Source organism: Nicotiana tomentosiformis, chromosome 4 (assembly GCF_000390325.3).
Source record: "Nicotiana tomentosiformis chromosome 4, ASM39032v3, whole genome shotgun sequence".
Classification (NCBI taxonomy): domain Eukaryota; kingdom Viridiplantae; phylum Streptophyta; class Magnoliopsida; order Solanales; family Solanaceae; genus Nicotiana; species Nicotiana tomentosiformis.
In genome coordinates, this window is record NC_090815.1 from 75905692 (window position 1) to 75918310 (window position 12619).

At 43.3% G+C, this 12619-nt stretch overlaps 1 protein-coding gene across 1 annotated transcript; it reads left to right on the plus strand.

Annotated features, from left to right (window-relative positions):
• The first annotated feature begins 5534 nt into the window (after positions 1-5534).
• Positions 5535-6371, plus strand: LOC138909964 (uncharacterized). The gene has a single exon (XM_070201181.1). The coding sequence runs from the start codon at positions 5535-5537 to the stop codon at positions 6369-6371; it is 837 nt and encodes a 278-aa protein (XP_070057282.1).
• The last annotated feature ends 6248 nt before the right edge of the window (positions 6372-12619 follow it).

Here is a 12619-nt window from a genome sequence, read left to right on the forward strand (position 1 = left end):
ATTAGGACTCTGTTGTTTCCATGGCACTGAATAATGGCCATATTTTGTTGATATCCGTGTTTTCACCATGTGATAAAGTAATTGAGCTGTCAATCATACTAGATATCATGTTTAGGCTTTATGCCGATACTGTTGGGACCTATAGTGGTCGTTTCTTGCTGTCATTTCACTAATTTCATTGATATTTCGTACTCAATCATATTCATGCATTCATATCATATCTCAGTATCAGTTATTATTTATTGATACATCATATCATTGTTGTCAGGGTAGTTTCATGACATTGTGAGCCCGTGAGTGATACTGGAGAGATTGATGACTGAGTGAGGCCGAGAGCCTGATTATGAGTGACAATTATAGGATCGGGCTGCACGCCGCATCATGCTATATTGATTTATGCCCGGATCTGGCTTATGATAGCGCTTGGACTGTAGTAGCCCCTCTGGAGTCTGCACACCCCCAATGAGCGCGGTTGATATTATTGAGGGAAGGACCTTCCCTGGACATGGATCTTGTCCGAAGCATTATATACCTGGAGATGGATCTTCTCCACGGGCCGGATTGGCCTTCCTCGGTACTGAGTGACTGATGGTTAGTGATGTATATATTCTGGGATGGATCTTCCCTGGGCCGTATGGGCCATATACAGTACCGAGTGGTTGAGTATGATGAGCGAAAAGTGTGAGATAGTGAGATTGAATACTCTAAGAGTGTGAGTACATGATTCATCTTTGAGATACATGGCATTGGCATGTAAACATGACATACATGTATAGAGATGCATTTTTCCTCATGCTGTAAGGTATCACGTCAATCATGACTTTTTACACACATTAATATGTGGGCATATAGAGGTATTTCACACTTGCTATCTAGAAAGAAAATGAAACATCTTATTTATTGTGGAAAGGATATTTGGAAAAATTACAGTTTTCAAACTTACTTGTATTTTTGGCATTTTTGGTAAAAGATTGGGTTTTTACTAAGATACTTGAAAAGCATGACTATTTTCTAGAACTGTGAACGAGATGAGCATTTTACTTCTGAGATACATCTTTTGTTACTTGTATTATGATGTTATGAACTATTGTAAGATATTGGTATTGGACCCGACCTTGTGTTAGCTCGTCACTACTTTCAACCTAAGGTTAGGTTTATTACTTATTGAGTACATGAGGTCGGTTGTACTCATACTACACTTTTGCACCTTATATGCAGATGTTGGCTGCTGTTGTTGCTGTGTTTGATAGGAGGTGGATTGAAGACGTACCTGCGTCCCAGCTGTAGCTGCCTCTTGTTCATGGTAACTTTAGATCTGTAAAACTCTTTTTAGGTACTATTCAAACAGACTATGTATTTATTTTATTTTTGCTTTGTAAACTCTATTCTTAGAAGCTCATGATTTGTACTACCAATTCTTGGGAAATGTATTAGATTCAAATATTTATTTACTTAATTGTTTTATTAATTATTATTGGAATTGATTAGTGGTTAACTGGCTTACGTAGCGGGTTGGGTTAGGTGCCGTCACAACTAGTTGGATTTTGGGTCGTGACAAGGTGGTATCAGAGCTCTAGGTTCATAGGTTCTACAAATCATGAGCAAGTATCTAGTAGAGTCTTGCAGATCGGTATGATGACGTCTATACCTATCTTCGAGAGGCTACATGACATTTAGGATGTACTTCCCATCTTTCTTTCCTTATCGTGCAACATTGATTCAGCTTGAAGCATAACTCTTTAAATTCCTTCCACGCATTTGTATGCGCATGCGAGTGCTCGGTATCAGCTGTGCATTCGCCAACTTGTGATTCCATGGTTGAGGTGCGAGATGTGATTTTTGGCGTGCTGATTATGGGCCAGTCTGGAGGACTTGAGGCCGAGTTTTGACTGTGGCTTGAGCGCAGAGATGTTGATTGTGTGAGCACGTGCTTTTGGATATATATGTCCATTAGTGTCCCTATTAGTGGAACTTGTGGTTCGATGAGCGGTATACTGACTTTGTGATGAGAATGATATGACTGCGAGATGTGTTCATATGGTTTGAATGTGACGAGAAGAGTTACTTGAGATTTAGCAAGAACTATTGGGTGTTTGACTTCTGTCTTGATTTGGTGTATGGCCTCGAGTTATGGGTATGTTAAACGACCTCTCATGTTGTTTAGTTGTGGAGTGCAACAAATTTCATGTCGTGTTATGAGTTCAGACTCAGGACGATTAAGTGATTGCATAATAGTTGTGACTGTGGAAGAGTATAGAGAGATGTCGGTTTGAGGCAGAGCAGGCGGGTATCTCCTGCGAGGTTCCTGAGGTTGTGTGGTCCTTATGATGTTTTGTAGAGAGTCCGCTTTTACCAGTGAATGATATATGTTGCAATTGGAGTTTAGATCGTTGGTGCAAGTTGGCTTGACTATTACAAGGGTGAATGCGAGATTTGTAGATGATGTGAAGTATTAGATGGTTTGTGTTACATGAGCTCAGGAAGGATTTGGTTGAATCTCACTCCAATATTATGGCAGTAATAGAGTATGGGCATTGTGTAACGACCCGACCGATCGTTTTGCTTTCTAGGACCCCGTTTCCCTAAATAATACTTCCCGTACTTGCTTTTACTGATTTATGACTTGCGGGGATGGTTGGTTCGGGATTTAGAACAGTTTGGGTTGAAATCAGAACACTTAGTTCCTTCAGGTTGGCTTGAAAGGCCAAGTTTGACTTTGGTCAACATTTTTAGTAAATGATCTCGGAATCGGGATTTGACGGTTCTAATAGGTTTTTATGATGATTTCGGACTTGGGCGTATGTTCGGATCGGGTTTTGGGTGACCCGGGAGCGTTTTGGTGCCTAATAGTGAAAGTTGGTTCTTCAAGGTTTTAAAAGTTCTTTAAATTTAGTTTGGAGCGGGTTTTGGTGATATCGAGGTCCAAACGGAATTTCGAGACTGGGAATAGTTCCGTAATGTCATTTAAGACTTGCACGAAAAATTTGGCGTCATTCCGAGTAGTATAAATACGTTTCGGCCCATTAGAAGTAAATTGAAGAACATGAAGATCTTATGTTTGATTCAATTGGTTTTAGGGTGCGATTCTTAGTTTTAATGTCATTTCGGGCATTTCAAGAGTTCGAGCGAGTCCATTTTATGATTCTAAACTGGTTGGTATGTTCGGGCAGGGCCCCAAGGGCCCCTGAGTATCAATTGGACGAGGCTCAGACAAAGTTGGGATCTTGGAGCAACAACTGAAGCTCCCAGATCTGTCATAATCGCACATGCGCTTGGTCAGCCACAAGTGCGGGCTCATAGGTGCGAGCCATGAGCCGTAGAAGCGAGAAATGGAGGGCAAACTAGAATTCGCAGATGCAGAAGATTGGGTGCACCTACGTGAGCGCAAGTGCGAGAGTCATAGTCACAGGTGCGGCTAGGCTCGTTGAAGCGGCCCTTCTTGTCCGCAGATGCGGAGCCTGACCAGATGAGGGAAAAGCGCACCTATGAGGCATTTGCCAGAGGTGCGGCCCAAAGCACCACAGGTGCGAAAGTCGCTGGGCACTGAGGGCTCATTTAATACGGACTTAGGCCATTTGTATCATAGTTTCTCTCACTCTTGGGCGATTTGAGAGCTTTGAAGGAAGGGATTTCGACCTAGCATTGTGAGGTAAGTAATTTCTACTTAATGTGAGTTAAATACATAATTTATGGGTAGATTGTAACATGTAAATTAGGGAAAATCATGGGTTTAGGTGAAAACCTAGGTTTTTGATAAAAATGGGATTTAACCACGAAATTCATCATGGAATTTAGTAAAAATCATATATTTATGTTCCTAAGGCTATGGGTAACAACTTTCTTTAAATATTTCCGCAACCCGAACATGTGGGCCCGGGGCGAAGTTTAGGAATCTTGCAATTTAAGTTGGGTAATCACTTAAATGGTAGAATTATGAACCTTTGAGCATAGATTGATTAGTTTATGTAATGTTTGACTAGCTTCGAGTCGTTTGGTGTCAAATTTGGAGATTTGAGCGCGTTCTTGAATTGGGAAGTAGGATTTGAGACGAGGTATGTCTTCTTTCTAACCTTGTAAGATGGAAATTACACCATAGGTAAACTAAATGAATATGTGGTTTTGTTGGTGGGGCCCCACGTATGCACGGAGTGACGAAAGTCCGTACGTAGCTACTATTCTTGTTATGTCCGAGTAGTCTTAGGCTTACACCATGCCTTGTTATTATAATTATTACTTTATGTATATTGTTTGCCTTGAGAAGGGAGGATTGGAGTGTGCTTAATAAATGTTTCAAAAAGGTATTTGGAATTGAGGAAAACTAATGGGATCTTAAAAGTTTTCATTTGAATGTCGTATTTTGAAAAGAATGGGGGAGTACTATAAATATTTATGAGATCTTTGTGGAACCGCATCGCATGTATGATTCGCGAGCATGGTAATTCCTTAAAGTTATGTTTGACCGCGTCGCATGTATGATTCGCGAGCGGGGAACAATATAGATGCATCTATGGTTCACGCCGTTCGACCCTCGGCAGTGCACAATTTAAATATTTTGTTGGATCGGGCCGTACGACCTCGACATAATTGCGCATATTAATTTTTTGGAAATTCTCCATGGTTTATTTTTCTTAAATGCCTTGAAATGTAACTTGCTAAATGGTATTACTGAAATTTAAGTTATAATTATGAAAGAAGGACTTATCTCTTCCTGTTGTTGAACTGATAGTATCATTCATGATATCCATGCTTAGTATAATGCTTAAAATTCCATTATTATTGGCCTAGTAAGTGTCAAGTCGACCCCTCGTCACTTCTTCTTCGAGGTTAGGCGGGATACTTACTGGGTACATATTTTTTATGTGCTCATACTATGCTTCTGTAGTTAATTGTACAGGATCTGAGGCTAGTGCATTTAGTTACAAGCCCGGCGCGCATACCTGATCTTGGACCGAGACTTCACGATGTGCTGCCCTTTCTGAGCCGTTCAGCAGCATGCCGGAGTTTCTCTTTTGTTTTTATCTATCTATTCTATTTCAGAAAATAGGATGGTCATCTTTTGTATATTCTACTAGTTGCCCACACACTTGTGACACCAGATCTTGGCACGTATTAGTAGACTTTGATTTTTGGGTTGTAATTCAATAGTTATAACTGCTTTTAGATGTTTTCGTTTGTTTGCCTTAAACATCCTTTATTCATTAAATGCTTTAAATGGAAGTAAGGCTAAATGTTGGAATTGCTTAATAAACCAAAAAGGGGTAATCATTAAGTTGTTCACTATTGGCTTGTCCAGCAACGGTACTGGACGCCATCACGGCTTGGCATGGAGTTGGGTCATGACAACATGGTATCAGAGCACTAGGTTCACGTAGGTCTCACAAGTTATGGGCATGCATAGTAGAGTCTTGCGGATCGGTGTGGAGATGTCTGTACTTATCTTCGAGAGGCTATGGGGTGTTAGGAAACTACTCATTATTCATGTCCTGTCGTGCAATTGATGGTATACTAAACTTCCTTCTTTTATTCTCTCACAAATGGTGAGGACGCGCACGGCGGACGTTCCAGACCCGGGAGGAGCTGCTCCCCTTATTGCTGGAGGTCGAGGTAGAGGCTGGGGGAGGGCACCGACCCGAGGTAGGGGACGAGGGCATCCCAGAGCTGCCCCAGTAGCACCTCCAGCGGATCCAACCACATCTCAGGCAGGAGGGGGATCACAGGCCCCTACTGCTCATGCTCTTGGGCACGCAGCTGTGGTATATCAGACTCCGGGTGCACTACCCGTGGGCGGAGCCCAGTTAGTTACGGCGGCTGCACCTCAGTGTAGAACGACTGCGGACGGCGATCTACATAAGTTATTAGATAGATGGACTAGGTTACACCCTCCTGTCTTCGGGGGCAAGTGTCATGAGGATGCCCAGGATTTCATTGATAGGTGCAGGGATAGACTACACAATATGAGGATACTGGAGTCTCATGGGGTTGACTTCACTACTTTCCAGCTGGAGGGCAGGGCCCGTAGATGGTGGCGGTCTTATCTTCTTGGCAAACCAGCAGGTTCTCCTCCCATGACTTGGAGCCAGTTCACACAGCTTTTCCTGGATAGGTATTTTCCACACTCCGAGAGGGAAGAGTTACAGTATCAGTTTGTGCAGCTTGAGCAGGGTCAGATGTTAGTGACAGACTATGAGGCGAGGTTTTCTGAGTTATCTCGCCATGCACTTATGATACTTCCTACGGACGCAGAGAGAGTGCAGAGATTTGTTATGGGGTTGCACCCCAATATTCGGGTTAGTATAGCCCGCGAGGTTGAGATGGGTACTGGTTATCAGCTAGTAGTAAAGAATGCTCGGAGGATTGAGGGCTACCGCTAGAGGGGTAGAGAGCATATGCAGTAGGACAAGAGGGCCCATTTCTCTGGAGAGTTTAGAGGTGCCCCGGCTTGGGGCAGAGGTCAGATCGGGAGAGGTCAGCCTAGTAGGCCCACATATTCAGCACCACTATCTCCTCGGGGTGCTCCGACGTGACCCTATTTTAGTGCTATGCCAGAGAGTTCTTATCGCCCACCAGTTCATCAGGGTTCTTCCAGTGCTTATTTCAGCGCCATGCGAGAGAGTTCATACCGCCTACCAGCTATTCAGGGTTCTTCTAGTGGGTATTCAGGCCATCAATGTCAGACTTCGTGGCAACAGTCTATGGTACCGAAAGGTTATTACGAGTGTGAAGATCCGTGTCACATGAAAAGATCTTGCTCCAAGCTTCAGGGCAAGGCAGTACATCAGGGTCAGCAGCCCATAATTTCAGCTCTAGCAGCTGCACCAGCCGTCCGGCCGCCCAGAGGTGGAGGTCAGGTGGGTAGAGGCCGTCATAGAGGTAGAGGTCAGGCAGGTGGGGGCCAGTCAGGTGGTGCCCTAGCTAGATTCTATGCGTTTCTGGCCAGACCAGATGTAATGGCCTCAGATGCCGTGATCATAGGTATTATTTCTGTTTGCGGTAGGGATGCTTCGGTGTTATTGGATCCAAGATCTACCTATTCATATGTATCATCTATGTTTGCTTATTTCCTGGATGTTCCTTATGAGTTCTTGGGTACTCATATTTATGTGTCCACTCTTGTGGGCGATTCTGTTGTTGTGGATAGGATCTATCGGTCCTGTGTGGTCATATTTTGTGGTTACAAGACTAGGGCGGACCTTCTGCTACTTGATATGATCGACTTTGAGTCATCTTGGGCATGGACTAGTTATCCCCATACCACGCCATCCTTGATTGTCATGCCAAGACTATTGCCTTAGTGATGCTAGAATTACCGAGATTGGAGTGGAAGGGTTTCTCTGTTAGTACAGCTAGTCGGGTCATCTCTTTTCTCAAGGCTCAACATATGGTCGAGAAGGGTTGTTTGGCTTATCTAGCTTATGTTTGGGACACCACCGTAGAGTCTCCGACGATTGATTCCGTGCCAATAGTCCAGGAGTTCACCGATATGTTTCCTTCTGACCTTCGAGGCATGCCGCCAGATCGTGATATTGATTTCCGTATTGATTTGGCTCCAGGCACCTAGCCTGTATCTATCCCAACATACCTTATGGCTCCGAAAGAATTGAAGGAGTTAAAGTAACATCATGAGGAGTTGTTAGCAAAGGGGTTTGTGAGACCAAGTGTATCGCCTTGGGGTGCACCAGTATTATTTGTGAAGAAGAAAGATGGGACTATGAGGATGTACATTGATTACCGCCAATTGAACAAGGTTACCATCAAGAACAAGTACCCGCTGCCACGTATCGATGATTTGTTCGACTAGCTACAGGGTGCTAGGGTGTTTTCTAAGACCGACTTGAGATCAGGGTACCATCAGTTGAAGATTCGGGACTCAGATGTTCCAAATACTACCTTCTGTACCAGATATGGTCATTATGAGTTTATAGTGATGTCCTTCGGCTTGACTAATGCCCCAGAGTGTTTAGGCCTTATATTGATTCTTTTGTCATTGTCTTCATTGATGACATCCTGATTTACTCATGTAGCCTGGGGGAGCACGAGCAGCATTTGATAGTGGTACTTAAGACATTGCGAGAGCGGGACCTATATGCTAAGTTCTCAAAATATGAGTTTTGGTTAGAGTCTGTGGCATTCTTGGGGCATGTTGTATCAGGAAAGGGTATTAAAGTGGATCCCAAGAAGATTGGGGCAGTTCATAGTTGGCTTCGTCCCACTTTGGCGACTGAGATCAGGAGTTTCTTGGGGTTAGCAGGCGATTATCACCGGGTTGTGGAGGGTTTTTCATCCATTGCAGCACCTTTGACTAGATTGCTCCATTTTGTTGGTCCGATGATTGTGAGACGAGCTTCTAGAAGCTCAAGACATCTTTGACTACAACACCGGTAAGGTATATTGCGACACTTCACGCGTTGGCTTGGATTGTGTATTAATGTAGGAGGGGCGAGTTATTGCATGCGCTTCGCGTCAGCTGAAGATCCATGAGAAGAATTACCCTATGCATGATTTGGAGTTAGCTGTGATTGTTCATGCTCTTAAGATATGGATGCATTATCTGTATGGGGTGCCATGTGAGGTTTATACTGATCATCACAGCGCACAACATTTGTTCAAGCAAAGGGATCTCAATTTGAGGCAGCGTAGATGGCTCGAGTTACTGAAGGATTATGACATCACCATTCTTTATCATCCGGGCAAGGCAAATTGGTCGCGGATGCCTTAAGTAGGAAGGTAGAGAGTATGGGTAGCTTGGCATTTATTTCGGCGGAGGAGAGGCCACTAGCTTTGGACATTCAGTCCTTGGCTAACAGACTTGTGAGGTTGGATATTTCAGAGCCCAGCCGGGTTCTTGCATGTGTTGTTGCCCAGTCTTTATTATTGGGGCAGATCAAGGCCCTCCAGTTTGATGATCTACACTTGGCAGTTCTTAGAGAGACGATACTTCAGGGTAGTGCTAAAGAAATTTCTATTGGAGAGAATGGTGTTCTGCGACTCCAGGGTCGTCTATGTGTTCCTAATGTTGATGTCTTGAGGGAGAGGATTCTAGAGGAGGCACACAGTTCTCGGTATTCTATTCACCCAGGTGCTACAAAGATGTATCGTGACCTGAGACAACATTATTGGTAGGGGCGGATGAATAAAGACATAATGTAGTATGTAGCTAGGTGTCTAAATTGCCAGCAGGTCAAGTATGAGCACCAAAGGTCAGGTGGCCTATTTCAGCAGATGACTATACTTGAGTGGAAATGGGAGCGCATCACTATGGACTTTGTAGTTGGATTGCCGCGGACCTTGCGGAAGTTTGATGCAGTTTGGGTCATTGTCGATAGATTGACCAAGTCGGCATATTTCATTCCAGTTGTGACTCCATATACGTCAGAGAAATTGGCCCAAATTTATATTAGGGAGATAGTTCGGTTGCATGGTGTGCCTGTTTCCATCATATCAGATAGAGGCCCTCAATTCACTTCACATTTCTGGAGAGCCATACAGAGTGAGTTGGGGACCCGTATAGAGCTCAGCACAATGTTTCATCCACAGACCTACGGGCAGTCAGAGCGGATAGTTCATATATTGGAGGACATGCTGAGAGAATGTGTGATTGACTTTTGGGGTTAGTAAGATCAGTTCTTGCCTTTGGCTGAGTTTGCATACAATAACAGTTATCAGTCCAGCATCGAGATGACCCCATTTGAGGCTTTATATGGTCGATGATGTCGTTCTCCCATTAGGTAGTTTGAGCCAGGCGAGGCTAGGTTATATGGTATTGATCTGGTAAAGGATGCCTTGGAAAAGGTAAAGTTGATTCAGGAGCGAATTCGCACAGCACAGTCCAGACAGAAGAGTTACGCTGATCAGAAGGCGCACGATGTATCATTCATGTTCGGCGAGAAGGTTCTCTTGAAAGTCTCGCCGATGAAGGGTATTATGAGATTCAGAAAGAAGGGCAAGTTGAGCCCAAGGTTTATAGGGCCATTTGTGGTGTTGAGGCGAGTTGGGGAGGTTTCTTATGAGCTTGCTTTACCTCCCATCCTATCAGGGGTTCATCTAGTTTTTCACGTGTCTATGCTCCGGAGGTATCATGCTGACCTGTCACATGTGTTAGACTTCAGCACTATTCAGCTAGATGAGAGCTTGGGTTATGAGGAGGAGCCTTCTATTATTTCAAGGTAGGATCGCCAGTTGAGGTCTAAGAGGATTTTTGCAGTAAAGGTTCAGTGGAGGGGCCAACCAGTCTAGGAGGCGACCTGGGAGTCCGAGGAGGACATGCGGAGCAGATATCCACACTTATTCAGCACTTCAGGTATGAATCTAAACCTGTTCGAGGATGAACGTTTGTTTAAGAGATGGAGAATGTAATGACCCGACCTGTCGTTTTGCTTTCTAGAACCCCGTTTCCCTAAATAAGACTTCCGGTACTTGCTTTTACTGATTTATGACTTGCGGGGATGGTTGGTTCGGGATTTAGAAGAGTTTGGGTTGAAATCGGAACACTTAGTTCCTTAATGTTGGCTTGAAAGGCAAAGTTTGACTTTGGTCAACATTTTCAGTAAACGACCTCAGAATCGGGATTTGACGGTTCCAATAGGTTCGTATGATAATTTCGAACTTCGGCGTATATTCGGATCGGGTTTTGGGTGACCCGGGAGTGTTTTGGTGCCTAATAGTAAAGGTTAGTTCTTGAAGGTTTTAGAAGTTCTTTAAATTTGGTTTGGATCAGGTGTTGGTGATATCAAGGTCCAAATGGAATTTCGAGACCGAAAATAGTTCCGTAGTGTCATTTAAGACTTGCACACAAAATTTGGCTTCATTCCGAGTTGTATAAGTACGTTTCAGCGCATTGGAAGTAAATTGAAGAACTTGAAGTTCTTAAGTTTGATTTAATTGGTTTTAGGGTGTGATTCTTAGTTTTAATGTCATTTCAAGCATTCCGAGAGTTCGAGCGAGTCCGTTTTATGATTCTAAACTGGTTGGTATGTTCGGGCGTGGCCCTGAGTGTCAATCGGACGAGGCTCAGACCAAGTTGGGAGCAACAACTGATGCTCCCAGATCTGTCATAATCGCACATGCGCTTGGTCAGCCGCAGGTGTGAGCCACGAGCCGCAGAAGCGCGAAATGAAGGGCAGCTCAGAATCCGTAGATGCAGAAGATTGGGCACACCTGCGTGAGCACATATGCGAGAGACATGGTCGCAGGTGCAGCTAGGCTCGCAGAAGCGGCCCTTCTTTTCCGCAGATGCGGAGCCTGACCAGATGAGGGAAAAGCGCACATGCGAGGCATTTGCTGCAGGTGCTGCCCAAAGCACCGCAGGTGCGAAAGTCGCTGGGCATTGAGGGCTCATTTAATACGGACTTAGGCCATTATTATCACACTTTCTCTCACTCTTGTGAGATTTGAGAGCTTTGAAGGAAGGGATTTCGACCTAGCTTTGTGAGGTATGTAATTTATACTTAATGTGAGTGAAATACATAGTTTATGGGTAGATTATAACATGTAAATTAGGAAAAATCATGGGTTTAGGTAAAAACCTAGGTTTTTGATAAAAATGGGATTTAACCACGAAATTCGTTATGGAATTTAGTAAAAATCATATATTTATGTTTCTAAGGTTATGGGTAACAACTTTCTTTAAATATTTTCGTAACCCGATCATGTGGGCCCGGGGTGAAGTTTAGGAATCTTGCAATTTAAGTTGGGTAATCACTTAAATGGTAGAATTATTAACCATTGAGCATAGATTGATTAGTTTATGTAATGTTTGACTAGCTTCGAGTCGTTTGGCATGAAATTTGGAGATTTGAATGTGTTCTTGAATTGGGAAGTAGGTTTTGAGACGAGGTAAGTCTCCTTTCTAACCTTATAAGAGGGCAATAACCCCATAGGTAAACTAAATGAATATGTGTTGTTGGTGGTGGGGGGCCATGTACGAACGGAGTGACGAGAGTCAGTACGTAGCTACTATTCCTGTTATGTCCGGGTAGTCTTAGGCTTACACCATGCCTTGTTGATATGATTATTGCTTTATGTATATTGTTTGCCATGAGAAGGGCAGATTGGAGTGTGCTTATTAAATGTTTCAAAAAGGAATTTGGAATTGAGGAAAAATAATGGGATCTTAAAAGATTTCATTTGAATGTCATATTTTGAAAAGAATGGGGGAGTACTATAACAATTTATGAGATCTTTGTGTAACTGCGTCGCATGTATAATTCGCGAGCAGGGTAGTTCCTTAAAATTTATGTTTGACCGTGTCACATGTATGATTCGCGAGCGGGAAAAAAAATAGATACATCTATGGTTCGCGACGTTCGACCCTCGACAATGCACAATTTAAATATTTTGTTGGATCGGGCCGTACGACCTCGTCATAATTGTGCATGCTAATTATTTGGAAATTCTCCATGGTTTATTTTGCTTAAATGCCTTGAAATGTAAGTTGCTAAATGGTATTACTGAAATTTAAGTTATAATTATGAAAGAAGGACTTATCTCTTCCTGTTGTTGAATTGTCATTATCATTCATGATATCCATGCTTAGTATAATGCTTTAAATTACATTATTATTGGCCTAGTAAGTGTCAAGTCGACCCCTCGTCACTACTTCTTCGAGGTTAGGTGGGATACT